The sequence below is a fragment of the Triturus cristatus genome, chromosome 6 (genome assembly GCF_964204655.1).
Source record: "Triturus cristatus chromosome 6, aTriCri1.1, whole genome shotgun sequence".
Classification (NCBI taxonomy): Eukaryota; Metazoa; Chordata; class Amphibia; order Caudata; family Salamandridae; genus Triturus; species Triturus cristatus.
This window is the reverse complement of record NC_140589.1, coordinates 596,452,258-596,470,839: the sequence shown is the minus strand read 5'-3', so window position 1 is coordinate 596,470,839 and position 18,582 is coordinate 596,452,258. Positions and strand designations below refer to the sequence as shown.

The following is an 18,582-nucleotide window of genomic DNA, read 5'->3' as shown; positions in this document are numbered from 1 at the left end:
GGATAAAAATATCCATAAAAGCACAATTTATCACTACCAATGGCAAATACAATACAAGTTTTAAAACATATAAATATACAATATCATCCAATACAAATACAAGGTTACAGTAGTAAAATCACAGTAAAAAGGTTGGATGAACCTGCAGAATCTAGCAGCATTAATAACAAAGTATGAGGTTTAGACCAATGTGCAAAGTAAGCAGTATGTTACAGATAAAGTAGATAGCGTGCAATAAATCAAACAATGATGGGCATCAAGGTACAGATATAATTTAACTAAAACCCCATTTTCAATTCTACCAATACTAGCAGCTTTATCAGATTATTTAGTTACGGGCAATATTAATGACTATTATAAGAGCAAAGATAAAAGGTGAATTTCACTAGGCAGTGTTACAAAATTTGTGGCACATTAGGGTTCGTTCATGGAAGCACGTGAGTGTACCGCAGCTTGTAAAAACGTGCTTACTCTGATGCTCCATCCATCACCACCCCCTTTTGTACCGCTTTACTCAGAAAATCAAATCATCACTTTCTAGCCGTAAAATTTCAAAATATGCTAATTTGAAATCAAAGATAGCCCATGCCTTAAAATAGGGAGTTAAATACTGTTTTGTATATCTGGCATAAAATTTACAAAAAAATGTAACAATGTTTGTTTACTACCAATACTGCATGGGCAACACAACTGCTCAAGGTTGTTATTAAATCTTATCGGGAAGCAAAGTGAATATTTTATACTACCATCCCTAAGGCGGAAAAGTAAGCTCCTTTTCCATCTCCCTATATTCTTCCTGAGGTATTTCTGTGGCATATGATGTTGAGTGCTCGGTGCCTCCAGAAAGGGCATATACATAACAATCGATGATTTATGATGCTCGATGTTCTGTCTTTCTTTATGATACAGATCATACAGCGCCCTCCTAAGTGATTTTGTACTTATGCCTTCCAATGCTGATGGACATAAGAAAATATGCTCCAACTTCACACTGGATAAACTGTTTTTAACTGCAACAAGCCAAGGTATACTACCACCCTTATCGCATTTAAGGCAATCTATAATTATCTCTCGTGTTAAAATCGCAGCGGGGTTCTGCCATATTTTTTGCCAGAATATAGCTGGACGAGACCTAATAAAATCCTCCACATAATATAGGTTCAATTCCTTGTGGCATATGTAAGTTGGAGATGAAATTTGAGCCCCGAGAATTTTTCTACAAAATCTATTCTCTTCAATTTGGATCCCGCTACAATTTACATACCCCCAGACTTCAGCACCATAGGTGGCCGTCGATACACATTGCGATTTATATATCTAGATTAAAGGTAACACCACTTCTGCTTGTTTTGGCTGCCGAAGACTAATTATAGAATTAACCGCTTTGGAAAGTTTGCTTCTGCTGTGGGCTACATGGACTTGCCAAGAGCCTGATTCTGAAAAAACTAAGCCCAGATAAGGAAAAGTGCTTGTGCGTGTTAGGGATTCGCTGCCCGATATTATAGAATTAATACAGTGTTTTTTCGGCCCACACATAATTATATAAGATTTTTTAAAATTAGTGCAAAGGTCCAGTTCGGCCATAAAAGACACGAACCCCGTAACTAAAGTGCAAAGTGCGTTGGGGCTGCGGCCCATGAGGACCGCATCGTCTGCATGTAAAAGCACGGGGAATAATTTGCCATTAATTTTCGGTACATCATTGGTCAATTTAGACAGGGAATTATGTAATTCATTTATATAAAGAATAAAAAGTAGAGGGGCTAGAACACAGCCTTGTCTGACCCCTCTACCAATGACAATATCCCCAGAAACCTCCGCCTCATTGCTTATCCTCACCCATGCCTTTAAATCCCTGTGCAAATACGCCAAAAAATGGGCCAAAGCCTCATCCAACCAATAATGTAAAAGAATCTCCCATAAACGTGATCTATTAACAAAATCAAAGGCTGAGGTTAAATCCATAAAACCCAAATAAAGTGGAACTTTTTGAGCGATCGTATATTTGCCCAGAATAAGATTTAAGTTCAAACACTGTTCGACAGTTCCGACATTGCTTCTAAAGCCCAGCTGACAACAATTTAAAATGTCGTTGTCTTCAGCCCATTTCCTGATCTTATTAAAGACAACCCTGCCCAAGATCTTCAAAGTATTGTCTATCAAGGAAATTGGGCGGTAACAGCTGGGATTGGATCTGTCACGTTTTTTAAAAATGGGCACAATGATACTGGTCGACCAAGTGCTCGGAATAGCCGTATTGGTCAGGTTATTAAAAACATTGCATAAAAGGGGAGCCCAAAAATCTGGTTCATATTTTATAAGGTCGATTGGTAGCCCATCTGAGCCTGGGGCTTTATTCCCTATACTTTGTTTTATGGCATCCTCGACTTCAATTACAGTTATAGCAACCTTTAAAACTGGGGCGCAGATATGACTATTAGAGATCTTTGTAGAAGCTGTGTAGATTCTGGCAAAGTGCTCCTCCCATAATTCGCTAGTTATATTACAGCTTATGAGGGTAATATTTGAGCCCATAGATCTCATGGCTTTAAATCTTTCCAAAATCCAGTTACATCTTTAAGCGCGGCAGCACTAGCAAGGTTATCCCAACGTTCTCTCACTATCTCATCTGAGCGTAATTTAGTTGCTTTCTTATAGCAGGCTCTTAATGATCTAACTCGGGTTATATCCCTGGGTATGGCCGCTAGTGCTTCACGCAATTCTCTATTAGCCCACAAGCATATGCCATCGAACCATCTAGGATTCTTGCTTGAGTTGGTAACAGGTCTTGAGATTATGTGTTTAATACCAACACATAAACCACTAAAGGCCTCAATGATCTCTGCACTCAAAATGCTGCTCGATAGGCACGTCTCTACCAGTAGGGGATACGATTTTATCATGCGTGCGAATAGGGCTTTATTATCTATGCCTATCCAAATCACTCTAAGTTTGTCAGTTGATGCCTCCAAATGTTTAGCCCCTATTTCCCTTTGGGTAATAAATTTAGAAAAAAATCTCATGGTTGTTAAAATTGGGTTATGGTCACCTTGGCTAGTACATAAAACCTCAGCCTTTACTAAAAAGTTTACCAATGAAGATGATATAAAAACATAATCTATAATAGATGAACAGCCACGTCCTCTGTAGGTAGGCAGTGGACCCTTATTTGAGACAACGCCTGCCTTTTCCATTACATTAATTAAATTACGGGAAGAAGAATAATTACGGAGTTCCTCCCCTCTTTTACATAGGTTGACCCTAACCGGGGCAATGGTTATGTTGTCAATACCACTATGCAATCGTACATTAAAGTCTCCGCCTAGGCAGATTCCGTCCAATTTGCCATACCTCTGCTCGTCTTCTAATTTATCAATAAATTCAAACAAATTAATAAAATTCCTATTTGGTAGTGATGTAAAATCATTATTATAAAAATTAATTAAACATATCGAGGCCCCCTGTGAATAAACCGTGGCTTGAAAGTTCTCGTTATTTGTCACCAGAGGTTTTATACTACCCCCAACTGAGATCTTTATCCATGTTGATAACCCCCCACATGGGCGACCTGTTTTGGGGTAGGGTACAATGCTATTATAACATGCAAATCCCTCAAGAAACAATTCATTTGTGCACCATGTCTCCTGGAACATCAGAATGTCATAATTACTAACCAGATCGACCCACTCCATAGAATTCAATTTGGATCTTAATCCTGCAATGTTCCAGCTTAGCACATTTAAGTTAGAATCTGAGGGTCTGAGTTCAGTGACAACCGGGCAGACTATTAAGGGTTCCACTAACTCTGGTGCAGTAGTCGATAGTTGACTTGATAGTCAGTCCTGGCTCTCCAGACTAGACAGAACGGTAAACTGATTCTGTGTGATGTATGTCGGGATAGTAAGATTACGTATGCCCAGAGGGGGTTTGTAAAAAAAGCCCAGAGGTAGTGAGTGTATGCTCATTGGGGCAGTATTGTGGAGCGTTTGTGCTCTTAGTAGCCATTTCACCAGGGAGGGACGTCTAAAATTCATGACTATACAGTCACCTGTAATGTTCTTATCTGAGGGTCCTACCCATCCTACACGTCGCACCATTAAAATATCATTGGCGTCCCTAGGCCCTTATACTTCGATAACCAATCGATTCTCTTATTCTTGAGTTGTTCCCAGGACTCTGATTGGTCTTTCTTCAGGGGGGGGAGCACCAGCTAAAATTACAACATAAGGGCAGGCTTCAGGTGGTAAATGGAGAACATCTTCAGATGGATTCTTAACCTGATTTTCAAGAATAGGAGTAACGTTCGGAGCAGTTGCCATACTTGTGAAAACGTGGGCCAACGGCACAGGGGTGGCTGATACTAAATTTCGAGACAAACTATTGCTAGTGGACCTGTTGCCAGGTGCTGCGTTTGACAAGGGCATCAAACTTGGGATAGGTTTAGAAAGAAAACTGCTCTTAGAGTTGCCACACTTATCACATGCAGTATTAACAATAGGAAGCATACAATCACCACTCTCCTTTGATATACCCTTATCAATTGGCTCCATTGATTTTGGGTGCTGTTCCCCCCCTGAGTTTATCAACAATAGTGACAGCTTTTTTATGAATATCCGTGTTTTTAACCAGGTTTTCCAACCTGTCCAGACGTTTAAAAAGGGCATTAAATTGTTTATCTACCAAATTTTTTAAACTGTAGATTCATCCATTATTGCTCTGTAAATTTAAAAAACGTTTAAAATGTTTTCTTGTTTACTCAGAGTTTATCAATTTTCCCTAGTGATGCGAGTAGTTTTTTTGTAACATTTATTTTAACCTGCTACAATTCATCTGATTCATATATATGTTAACCGTCCTTCTGTTTTTGCAGAAGTCATTTTCAGTTTCTTTTGACAGACCTAGGAGGGTGGTGGGACCTCGGAAAGGTATGCTGTATTTTTCTATGTTCTTAGTAAACCACTGGTTTATTAAATGCGGTGTCTTGGCGCACACTACAAATACGACTCTTGGCGCTGCTATAATTTCTTGGTAGGCATGTTGACTGAAACATTTAGCAGAAGAAAACGTATAGATGCAACCAACATTATAGTTGGTTTTCGACGACCCTTAGGCCCTCTAAAGGGGTTTCCAAGATCACGATAACGTTATAACAATAGAAAGGCTTCAAAAAGTGAGCGAAACCGAAGGTGTTGTTCCTTTTTAATAACATTTATTGATATTCCAATCTTTACTTAAATACATATGCACAAGCGGAAATCACAGATCTATCTTTATGGCATCTTTAAAATTTTTGGAAATAATTTTCAAGGAAAGGCAGAGTTTCAGTCACGAAATTTCCGTTTCCACAGGAACCTGATTAAGTTGCTGCTGTTCAAATCGTTTACCCAATAAGAGCTATAGAATAGTGTTTAATATTTTTCCCTCCTGCTTGAACTGCGTCTCTTGGATAGACGTGCAATTGCACTCCATCCGATAACCAGTCCCTCTCCATGCATTGCACGATGAACCAGGAAAAGAACCTTGAGTTGTGCTCATCCGGCAGATATGCTGCTAACTTGGGATATGGTCATGTTTGGACAGACACAGTGCCATCGTGGGTCCTGCTGTTTGGAAATTCATGAGATAATTGAGATGGTGCTTAGGATTTAAAGTGAAAACTAAGGTACATAGCCCACACGAGAGTTGGAGCTTGTCCAATGGCATATGAATGGCTTAGCTCCCCTTTATATTTTAAGCATGATGTTTCATTTCCATGCCTTCTGTGGGGAATGTGAAGCATCACCTGCTGTTGGAGCTCAATCAAAAAGTAGACTGGGAAGTCCCTCTGTCTGTCTTGCTCAAACTGCTCTCAGGGCAAGGCTATATTAGTAAACCACTAAAATACCAAACACATTGTTTTTGACCTATCAAATTGTTTGTTCCGCAAAAATTGTCATTTTGGTGCTGAAAGCAGAGCTACTTCTGACCAGCGTGCAGACAGAATGTAATAAGAATCGTGGGCAGTCACTGGATCCATGACTGGGATGTAAACAACTGACTGGGTCAACTACACTGTGTTAGGAATGATAGCATCATCTTCCTCTTGGATACTAAGAGTGCAAAATGTCATGATCCTGGACACCAGGAAGACCTTTTGTCTGTGTGATGATCTGAGTTTTGCTTTGTGCTCTCCCCCTCTTCTTATCATTGATCTCTCTTCATTGACTTTGACTCCTTTATTTAGTTGTGGCCAAGGCTCCATGCTGCTATCGAAAGAGATTTTTGAATAAATTGCTGTGACTAGGGCCCTTAATTTATTCATCAACATAACTTAATGGTTCAAAAGTCTGAGTGGTCGTGTCGTGCACTGTTTTTAGCCAGGGTATGATAGTTTCTGATGTCCCTATTTCTAGGGGGATAATCTTGTGTGTTTCTAATTCATATGAAGTGCTTGTTTGATGTGTTCCAGAACAGATTTTGTGTTTAAGATCAAAGGCAACTTCTGTAGCTTTCCAAATGCATGCGCTTTTTAGGAAAAGTGTAAGGCAGCAAAGTAGTCTTTATATGTAGGCATTGTTCCCTAGGTGGTAATGCCTATGCTGTCCCCTACTTTCAGTACTTCTCTTCTTTTGAATATATACCAATAAATAGGGAAGGAGGGAAAGCAGGACATCTGGGTATGGCTAGATGATTGGTGGTAATTCAGGTACTGTAAGTCCCCTTTGTTTGCCTTCTTTACACTGAACATCCTGTCATTCCCTTTCCCATACTAATGTACGCCAAGTGATCATATTTAATCAGGACATAAAAAACCTATAGGAACTCACAATTTATCTGTTAACGGCCAAGATAGAGAGTTTTGTACTGTACCATTGAGGATGAACAGGGGCTGCTAAGTTATTGAAGAAAATTCTCAACAGTATTAAACCCATAGTACCCTGAACACTCTTGAATTACTATTTCAATAAAATGAAATCAATTGGAAAATGTATTTTTCATTTGTAAAGTCTCCAAATACATGGCTTGACTACTGAGAGACCTTCCATAGTATCCATTATACCCACCCAAAAAGCTTTTCTCATGTTTCCTCACAAAGTTTAAGGATTTACTGTAGTATATTAATTCTTACAGATTAACATGCCAGTGGATATTACTGAGAACATTCACGGTGATTATTCCTCACTCAACTTGATCAGACCTACACAAAAAGAACTTGACCTACGAAAGGTAATTGAAGATCTAGAGTCTAAATGGAGACAAGAACATCTTTTGCTCGAACATATGAAAAGGGAATTTTCGGAAAAAGAGTATGGTCTGGAGCAGAAGATGAAAGAGATGAAAGAACAACAGGAAAGGGAGTTGATGCTACTTAAGCAGGATAACTATATTCTTCAAACCAAGGTATTTCCCACTTGATCAGCAATCCCCCCCACCCCGTGATTTTCAATCACGTTTGTTTTTTTTTTGCTTCATTTGGTTATGTTCTATATGGCTTCCTTCACCCAAACAATGTTTTGTTTAAAGCTGTGTATCCGAAGTTCTAAAGGTTAATGTTAATAACACTGTGCCTGACTGTGTGCAGCACTGGCAGGGAAGCAACAGTTCAGTTTATCAAGATGGCATATCCCTTTCAGATTGATTTTTCTTTTACTACTAGGTAACTCTAGTGGGCAATATTATTTCATTTTGTTTCCTGGAAGCATGCACATAACTTTGATCCATTTGTATGGTTTTAGGCATGCCTACAGTTTACGATCATGATGAGAAATACAAGGTTCTGAAAAGGCACATTGGGTCAGCAGCGTAGGCTCAGTCTTCTTTTATGCAAGCAGCGATTTTCCTAGCATTCCGAGTCACACAGCTCGCTAATTCTCAGTATGCCCATATAGAGACACAGAGTTATGGTTGATAGGCAGACATTTACAATCATAAGGTTACCCAGCTTTGTGGGCATAGGGTAGCCCATCATTACAATGAAGAGACAGGTATAACTGGCCTATTGGTTTGGAAACTGAATAAGATGGAAAATTGCAAAGTAAATAGTTAGAGGCATATTCTATGTAAAGAAAGGAGATAAGTGCCATTTAGACCAGCAAATCAATGAAAAACGGAAAGACATGAGGTGCCCTTTCATACCAAATTATAGCTCCAATTGAACACCTCTCAATGTAGAACACAAAAGATTTACAATTTAATTGAAGAACACAAATTGTAACATACACTTATTTCCACAAAGCAAAATAGCCCTAGATTAAGGGAATACCTGGCTAACTTGATGTGAGGGACTAGAAGATTTAGTTCTCTGGAATTGGATCTTTCATGGATTCACATGCCTGAATGATTAACTGTCATCATGATGAGAGCCTCTGGTCACATGCAAGAGAAGTACGTACATCAATAAGTCCTAAAACCAAACCAAACAAGTTAGTTTAGTAGCCACTCTGCCTCATTGGAAATAATCCAAACTTCCAGTGCAGTGGTGTCACTCTGTACTCCACTTTCACTCAAAGGCCACCATAGAACAGATTTCTACCGCACGTCATGAGTTCAGGGATACTTTGCTCATCCATTCGGACTTGTTCTACAATCTGCCTAATAAGCTTCTATTATTTTGACTTCATGCATTACCCCAACGCCTTAGGCAGGTTTTCATGCGGGACTGTTGTTCTGGGGAGACTTTGTTTTGACCCAGGAAGCTTAATTTATTTTGCTATAACAAGGATATCTAAAGAAAAAAAAACTTTCAGACATTGTGGGGCTGGTGGCAAAAAATCCATTTACCTTGAAGATCATCATTAAAATTGTATATATTGCTGACATCTGGACCATAAACCTCAGCACTGCTAAATTTGGCAAGATTTTCCAAAAAAGAGTATACAAGACCGAGAGTTCTTTACAGGCTGAAGAAAGAAGTGCCTTCACGTGATGAGGAATTTTCTTTGGCTTCTGCGCTATCTGCCTCAAAAAGGCACAAACATGGGATCAGTCATGTGATGAGGAATTGTCTGTGGCTTCTGTGCTATCTGCCTCAAAAAGGCACAAACATGGGATCAGTCATGTACAGACAAGGGGAAAGGTTGTCTCACAGCCTCAGTAGTGGATAGTTCTTTCTCAGGGTAACTAGCCTCAAAGCTGTCTGAAATAACCTTACTCCAAACCAGGCAAGGTTTGAGTCAGCCCTCATATTCAGGTCCTTCTTCATTACCCTCAACAATCGACAGATGAGGAAGTAGTCATCAAAAGCCATCCCCAACCAAAAAACAATGTGTTTCTCTGTCAACTGAAAAGGTACTGCTATCCACAACAAAGAGTTCTTCGTTGACAACCAAGCCATAGAAGGCTCCCTTCAGATGACAACAGCATTGACAGTTCCAACTTCATCATTGGTGACATCAGCAGTCAGATCAGCGGTACCATCTATACTATTTCTGCCCACACGCCACATACAAAGGTGGCACTCAAGCCCTCCACAAAGATCTGTGAGACTGACATTGAAGGATGCCATTGAGGAGTCGGCTAATGAATGACATTTTGGACCACCCTGCACTCTGGATGATGTACTTGTCAAAAGGCAGGTGTAGCCTGGATCCAGACCACAGGCCCTTACGTCCTCTTACCAAGAAAGATGAAGGTCGCAGGCATGGTTGCTGCTATCCACAGTATGATAGTAAATGTGACACATAATATATAGAGAAGAACCATCAGGGTAGATAGAACAAACAACGGATGACACAAATAGTGGTGAATTTGCTAAGAGATTTTCAATCTATGATGGCTGATTGCTATGCCAAGTTTCCTGCAGTGTGACTACCGTTGATGATACAACCTCAGCAAAATATTCTACACTAGCCTCCTGGCTGCTAAACCCCTGCTTCCACCCCCTTCCAATGCTAAGCCTTTTTAAAAATGTTTAACGTAGTTTGTACTCAAACCTTCATAACTTTTATTCTGCAAAAGGTATCTATGCAAAGTTTTCATCCTTTTTCCATCATCCTTGAAATTCAAAAGGTACCTAGGGATTTTAAATTCCCATGGCAGGAACCGACTAAATAAACCAAATATAGCTACATTCTGGATTTTTTGCAAAAATCGGAAGATAGTACTGTGCATGAAAGCATATTTGTTTCCTAAAAATTGTTTCAACACAATGCTTTCTGTGCTAAGATCACCATCTTTACAGTTGTTTTTAAAAAAAAAAAATGTTTTACCAGCATTTTTCAATTTTTCTAAGAGGTAGTTAATTTATCCTAAGTTTTTGTGGCTTCAACCTAGTTGCAGTTTGTGGTGGAAACAGTGGTGTAACCTATGGGTGATCCTATACAGCTATACATTTCTAAAAGGTATACACAATTCTACATTCAGCTTGGGTCCCTCAAGGTTTTCCCAAAGAAACTAATAGTTGAAATAAAAAATATTATGAAAATGAGTAGGAAAGTATAAAATGTTGTGTCTCGATGGCCGATTTGAAAAACAATACTCTGTTACGTTTGATGAACCTTTCTGATCAATGGGCTATATAAGGTTTGCAGGTTCTACACAAATACTCGTACCCAGAGCCAACAACTCAGCAGAACGTTAAGACTTTTCATTGTGTACCCGCAATACTATAATTCATATGGTAAAATATAATGAATGAAAAATGGGTATGAAAGAAACCTATGTATTTCTCAAATGTAGACAAGAATCTGAGTTTAGGAACAGTGGTTATTTGTACACCTATGAATTTGTGGTTGCGCATCCAATTATGTGATTCTGATAGCATTTTGCAAAATGCCTTGTTTCTTGCACACTGGCTTACATTCGGAAGCCATAAATGCAGAGAAATCCAAGTTGAAATGGCAAATATTCTACTATTCTGTGTTCCCACTTGTCTCCAGATGAAAACAGCATCCCACTAGTGCAGCTGGGTCTAATGACAGTGACACAAAACACCCCAAAACTCAACCTGCAGACATCACATTTTCACCCAGCAAAATCGAAGCTTTTTTCTTTACAATGTGAGTTGCCGCATACTTTGGACTGTAGTCCAGCCGCCACCCAGGGAAACCTACCAAACCCAGACATTTCTGAAAACTAGGCACTCAGAGGAGTCCTGAGTGGTTTCAAAAGGCTTTTTTGTTCAGGAGCTCTTGCAAACCTCAAACTTTGTCTAGAGACACACATTTTCCTCATATATATGTAGGAATTCACAAATTTCTCACCACCCAGTGTTCCCACACATCTCCCAATAAAAACGATATCCCACTTGCATTGGTTGGCTTGGCACCCGCGACAGAGAAGGACCCAAGACACAAGTAATATTTTTCCACCTAAAACTGCCCCACTTTTTGCAATGTGGGTATCCATGTATTTCGGACTTGGGCTTTGCCGACCACCACGGAAGCTAAAAAACCCAGGCATGTCTGAAAACTGAGGAAAGTCCAGAGTGGTGTCACTTACGTGGATCTTACCACATTTTCTTACCCAGAAGTTCTTGCAAACCTCAAACTTTGGCTAAAACTCACATATTTTTCTATCCTTTCTGATAGAGAAAGCTCCAGAATCTGTGGAGTTCCACAAAATTCCTACCATCTAGTGATCCCACACTTGTCTCAATAAAAATGCTACCCCAGCTTGAGTGGGTGAACCTAGCACCCTGACACACTGTACACCAAAACGCAGTGTGGAGACATCAAATTTTCATGTCAAGAAAATGACCTGATTTCGGAATCGGAGTAACTCAGGTATTTGGGCAGATCTAAGACTTTTGCCTAAAATCATGCATTTTCTTTACATTTCTGTGATGGAAGTAATTTCCATCACAGGAATGTGAGGAGAATTAGTGGTTTTAGACCAATTTTGAGGTTTGCAGGGCATTGTGGGTAACGCCTTGTCATGGGAACCATGCAGGTCACACCACCCTGGACTCCACTGAGTGTCTAGTTTTCCAAAATGTCTGGGTTTGGTAGTTTTCTTTCAGTGTTGGAAAATCCTGGGCCACAAAGTGCAGCCTCTCGCTTGCCATAAAGATGGGTATGCTTCAATACTCAAAGGAGCAGAAAGACTGTTGAGGATTGATGACTGGATGGGCCAGACGATATATATATATATTTATTTCTTTATGTGAATGATGTAGACAGAAACACCAGTAATTGTAACTACTGGTCGGAGACAAATGTCTCTCTTTTAGGTCCGATGGCCACATCACGTTCTTGGCGCAGCCGTCCTACAGCCCCCTGGTACTCGGATAGGTTGAAGGAGTGCAAATTAGGATGTAAAAAAAAAGAAACATCTTTGGAGGTTGGCCTACGATCCCGTAGAGAGGCAAAAATATAAACAAAGTCTTAGCAACTAGAAAGAAATGATAATTAGGGAAAAAACAAGTATTTCACCCAAAAAATAGAAAGCGTCAAGAACTCCTCCAAGGAACTTTTTAATACTGTTTTGTTCCTTACAACGCCACATACCCTTGAGGTTGTGCCAACTCAGTCTTTGTGTGACAAAATTGCTTTGCAGTTGGTGCATAAAGTTGAAAGTATTTTTAACGATGTGGGCAGACACAGGCCCAATGGGCTAGAAGATGTTTTTACCTAGGAACTGTAGCGATTTGGAACAAGCTTCCGTTATCTATTCGTTCAGCTACCTCTGCAAAAATGTAGTGCCAGGACACCTAACGGTAACAGTACGCTTTAGAAATCTATCACATTAACATTATACAGATCTCTCCTACTGGCAGTCGCCAGTAGGTAGTTATAGTTAGGACCTTGTTTCTATTCAGAAATCGTTTTTTCTATTGACAATATCTTTGGGGCCGTTTGACGAATCTTCGTGAAATTGTAAAAACTAATAGCCCACTCACTTCAGCTGCTGTGTTAAAAGTTTCGGGGTGATTTGTAAAGGGGAGGTTGCAAAACAGGTTTTCTTCATGTTAATTACCATAGGAAACTTTAGACACGGCTACAGCCTGAACTGCTGAACGTATTTGCACCAAATTTGGCAAGAAGTTAGCTCTTGGTTCAGAAAGCATTTTGTTAAATGGTGTAAATCCATTCAGTAGGTCCTGAGAAATTTAAACATTTCTCAGATTTGCAAATCTGGCTGCAGATGATACACTAACCCTCCCGATTTCCAGCCGGTGATCTGATTGGCTGCCAACAGTTCCAACCAGGAAGTGTTGACAGCCATCTTACTGAGTCAAAGGAAAAAGGTTGAAAAACATTACAAATTAAGAAAAGGGAGCAGGGTAGAAACACCCTGACCCCTAGGCCTGCTGATGGGGTCCCACAGGGACCCCCAGGGCCAAAAAAAAGCATTTTGTTTTCCTAATTTTTGGCAGGAGTTGCGTTTAGTCCGCTATCCCGCTTAACTTCATTCCCTTTTGACCCCTGGGTGGGCCAGGTCCCAGGGGCAGTGATCTAAATGGATGCAAAATGCGTGGGGGTGGGACTCCTGCCCCCCCCCCCGCATAGCCCCAAGGACTGCCACATCCCCGGGGCTACATTGAAAAGATGCATGGGGGCTCGAGCCCCCCACACAGCATCGGACTGGCAGGCTCTTTGTTGGGGGATGAAGTCCCTTTCGATGCTGAGGGTCCTTAGGGGCCAACTAGCCCACCTGTTACCTCTCGTAAGCCCCACACAGTGGGATTGCTGAGAGCTTTTCTGAGGCCACGCCCCTTTTTACACCATTCTGCAAACAAGCCTCTTGACCAGAGAAATTCAGTCGTTCTAGTTAGCTGAGCTAACTATAACTCGAGCCCCCGCAATGCACTGCTTATGGCCTCACATATTACATCACTCATGACCTGGTCAGTGACATCACTGATGACATCATCCACAGCATCTCTGACACACCCACTCACACCCCGATAGAATCTTTTATACATCCACTTCCACACAACCATTCACAGAACCCTACTAGTACTTACACACCCACTAACTGATTAATTGATCTACACACACAGCCACTCGCTCACCCATACTGCCACTCATAGACCCATTTACTCACTAATACAGTCAGTCAAAACCACTTAGTAAAAACGATAAAAGTACACTGAGTATAATATATACCACAACAATAAAAATATCATAAATAATCTTAGGCACCATAAAAATGTCATCACCCCATTCATAAAAAAGTTAATTAAACAGGCTTCAACTATTAGCATTAAGAGGGGTGATCTAGATAAAAATGTCTCTATTAATTCTCTGGAGGGGACGAACAATCTACATTTCAAGCAGATTTTTCCTTTACACGTTATACAACAAGACTCCTCAGGTAGAAAGGCAAACATTAAAACAAAGTTCATCTGTTCATAACAAAACTACAAGAATACTAGACATAATGCGCCTTCTTTTCCTTTTCCTAGCAGCGGCAACTAAAAAACTTGCAATATTAGAAGTCTCCCAGGGGTCATTCATCATCTGCAGGTATAATAGTGCCGGCCTCACCTGAGTAAAGCCTTTTCCCTCTAAAATAGGTACTAAATACTTTCTACGCATGTCGCTAAAGTGATCACAAAACATTGTAATACCTATACAGCCATTGACATATCCACTCATTCAGGTGCTCACAGACTGAGTGTCACCCATAGAACTATTCACACACCTAGACATTACCCATACAGTCAATCATACAGCTACGCACCCAGTTACAAACCCACCCACATACTTACTCATACCAATAGTAACACATACTCAGCTATACAGTCACAGACAGAAACATGCACTCATCCATAAAGCCACTCTCACATTCACTCACTTGTGCATACAGTGACTCATATACCCCGTCACTCACGTATACTGCTTTTCACATACTCAGTTACTCACCCATACTGACACATGCACTCAATCACTGACACAGTTATACAGACACTCACTCACTCATACAACTTCTCACATATGCAACAGTACCCCATACAGTCACTGACTCACCCACTCACTTATCCATACAGGCAGTCACACACCTTTTCACCAATAAACACAGACACCCAGACAAACATAGACGTAGTCACACAACCAATCAATCACCTATATAGCCATTCACATACCGGCTAACACGCGCATACACCCACTTAGACATCAGCTGACAGATACACACATTCACACAACCAGTCACTCCCCCATACTTTTAACTGAAACACCTAATCACTCACATATAGTCAGTCACGCACCCACTGAGTCATCCATACAGTCACTCATACATCCACTGATTCAACAATACACCTTGGTATATATATTTAACACTCATAATTTTTGTTTTAAAACAGTCACTGGATGATGTAATCACAGATGTCATGAGTGATGTCATTTGAGGTGTCATCAGTGATGTCACTGACCATGTCATGAGTGATGTAATATGTGAGGTCATGAGCAGTGCATTGCAGGGGCGCGAGTTATAGGTGGCTCAGCTAACTAGAACAGCTGAACTTCTCCTTTTTTGATGTTTTTTCTTGGACTCAGCTGATGCGAAGTCCCAAGATGGGTCAGGCAGGAAGTGTTGCCAGCCAATCAGATCTCAGCTCGGGATCAGGAGGGTTCGCGGTGCCTTTGCGGCCCTACATATTCATATTTGGATTTCTTTAAATAACTCAAAAACAACTGAACAGATTTACACCAAATAACAAAAAGCACTCTTTCTGGACCAAGAGCTGGCTTTCTGCCAAATGTGGTGTAATTCCGTATAACGGTTCGGGCTCTAGTCGTGTTAAAAATTTCTATGGGAATTAACGTGCGAAACACACATTTTGACCCCCCCCTTATTCTCAGCCCCCGCTTGACAGACTGCCCCAAAAAATTCTATGCACAACTAGAATCACTGGCTCAAGTCCAAAAATGATTTTCGTATGGAAACATGGTCCTAACTATACCTACAGGCAACCACCAGCAAGTTTTATATATATATATATATATATATATATATCCAAAACTTCGTATTCCACTACGGAATAATTGGCACGCACTCACAGGCTCTGTAATTTAAATCTCCAAAGTTCTTTTATTCAGCTTAAATTCTGCTTTCAGTATTGAGGGACAAAACCAACGCGTTTCGCTATCAGCCGATAGCTTGATCACGGCTGATAGCGAAACGCGTTGGTTTTGTCCCTCAATACTGAAAGCAGAATTTAAGCTGAATAAAAGAACTTTGGAGATTTAAATTACAGAGCCTGTGAGTGCGTGCCAATTATTCCGTAGTGGAATACGAAGTTTTGGATTTGTTACAGCGTGGCTCTGCTGTGGCACTGCACCGGATGAGAGAAGCGCCAGGGGTCCATAACACGGAGCCGGCTTTTGGAGTGATATATATATATATATATATATATATCAAGGAATAGTACTTGATTACTATATATCAAGTAATAAGGAACCATGAAGAATGACAAGCTTATATTTTCAAAGTAAAACGAAAAAAAAAAAACCCCCGTCTTTGTAAAGCTGCAGTAGCAGTCGTTCAGGATGGTCACTCTACAGGAAATAATCTTGCATTTGCAGATGGCGAGCACATGAAAATCCAGTGCTGGAGAACAAATATGATACTCCACAAAAGATATGAATACTGGAGGACTGCAGCTATGTGTAAAGGGCATGTTCACACTTTGGTCTCTTGGTGCTGAAATAACAAATGTTTGTTGTTACCTAACTCAATTGTACTGAAGTTATTAACCTCAGAAAGGCTGAGCGGATCCACCAGGATTTGAACCTTAGACCATGAGTTTTTGCACATATTCCAGGTGTGGATGCATTAGTCCGGCGAGCCACCAAACTCCACTAGTTAACATGGGGCATCCAGCTTTGCCCATTTATTCATGGAGACGCTAGAAAATATTGATTTCTTGATATAGCATCCTTTACTAAGAATAGTAAGAATATTTTAACTTGTAGGGTTGTAGTTATCTCCAAGTTTCCTTCACATGATAACATCATGCAATCTTCTAAAACCAGTGCTAATTTAATTTGGTTTTTTGTAATCTGAAAGAAACACGTTAGTTAGATTCCTCACCTTAGAATATCCCCAGGCGTCAGACTGGATCCGGAAGATTTTTCGTCAGCACACCCCTTGCGCGTCGCTAGGCGTCGTCTGCGGCTCCGCGTCCGTCGTCGGCGTCGTGCGCCGGAATGACGTCGTCGGAGTACTTAGACGCCGCCCTCGCACGCTGACGTCAGTCCTTCTTTTTTCCACGCCAGTAAGCGCCGATCCGGGAGAGCTACCCCTTTAGTCACTTTTTGACTAACTTTTTCGATCCTTTTTGATCTTGTCTAACGACGCCGGTGCCGGTAGGATGCCTGGTTTTAAAGCCTGTGCTGACTGTAACCGCCTGATGTCGGTTACGGACCATCACCGCCGGTGCCTGTACTGCTTGGGCCTCGACCACGACGCGGAGTCGTGTTCGGACTGCAAGGCCCTGACCTCGAAGGCTAGACGGGAGCGGTCCCGTAAGCTTCTCGAGATTCGCCACTCGGCTCCGCGCGCCTCTCGATCCCGGTCCAGGAGGAGGTCCAAGGATCGGTCGCGGAGCCGCAGCCGACGTCACTATCGGTCGTCGGGATCCAAGTCTTCGGGTAAGTCGAAGCATTCCAAGAAGTCCAAGTGGCGACACCGCTCTTCGGACTCCCCTCGCCGGTCGCGCGACTCGGCCGAGGGTCAGGGTGGTTCCACCTCTGCGGCTCCGGCGGAGCCGCAGGCGCCGCGCAAGTCCCCATACCCGCCGGTCCCTGGGACTGACGCGACGCCGGCGGAGGTCAGTGCCTTCCTCTCGGCCATGAGGAGCCTGGCCCCGCCGTCGACGCCCGCTGGCGCGCCTTCGGGCCCCGCGGACCCGACAGGGCTGCCTTGCCTGCCGGTGGCTCCGGCCCCGGCGCCGTCGACAGCTCCGGCCTCGACGCCGCAAGCGCCCGAGGGACCCGTTCCCGAGTCCCCGCCGACGCCGGTCAACCTCGTCACGCCTCCTCCGCCGGCGTCGACAACGGTACCACCCCCGACGCCGACTCCGCTCGACGTCGAGCCCCAGTTCAGTCCCGCTCCGGGCCCGGCGCCGCTCCGGCGTCGATGGACGCCGCGTTCGGCGCCGCTAGAGACACATTATGTCTACCGCCCGGCTCCGTACCTTTCTCCTGTATACCAGGAATCGGATGATGGAGACAACTGGGAGGGATCCGAGGATCCTATGGCCGCACAGGCTCAAATGTCACAGGACTGGGCAGATGAACTGGGGGAGGCCAGTTGAACTGGGGGAGGCCAGTGGCCTGGATACCTCTCCGGACACTGGATTCGTCTCTCCTCCGACTGTGGCTTCGGAGGAGGGCGCAGCTTTCTCTGTGGTGCTGCGCAAGGCGGCCGCAGCCCTTGGGCTCGAGCTGCCTGCCGTGGCTGTGAGGACTAACGTCCTCACTGAGGTGCTTCAGTCTGCAGCAAGCTCCACTGAGCCTCTGCTACAATTCAATGAGGCCCTCATTGACGTTCTGCAGGGCACCTGGTCCAAGCCCTCCACAGTTCCTCCTGTGGACAGGAACGTCGCCAGGCGCCACAGCCCTGCTCCGGGCGACCCCAGTTTTCTGTCCCAACAACCTACCCCCGAGAGCCTGGTTATCCAGGCCTCTACCTCCCAATCCTCCTTCCCGACCGCTC

General features: G+C 42.4%; 1 protein-coding gene across 4 annotated transcripts in view; it reads left to right on the top strand.

The window, feature by feature from the left end:
• CEP162 (centrosomal protein 162) overlaps positions 1 to 18,582 on the top strand; it is an 857,607-nt gene that overhangs the window by 392,950 nt on the left and 446,075 nt on the right. For all 4 annotated transcript variants that reach the window (XM_085611039.1, XM_085611040.1, XM_085611038.1 and 1 more), the window contains exon 15: positions 7,111 to 7,380. In XM_085611039.1, coding sequence (XP_085467165.1) covers positions 7,111 to 7,380 — 270 coding nt within the window. The remainder of the gene's footprint in view (positions 1 to 7,110; positions 7,381 to 18,582) is intronic.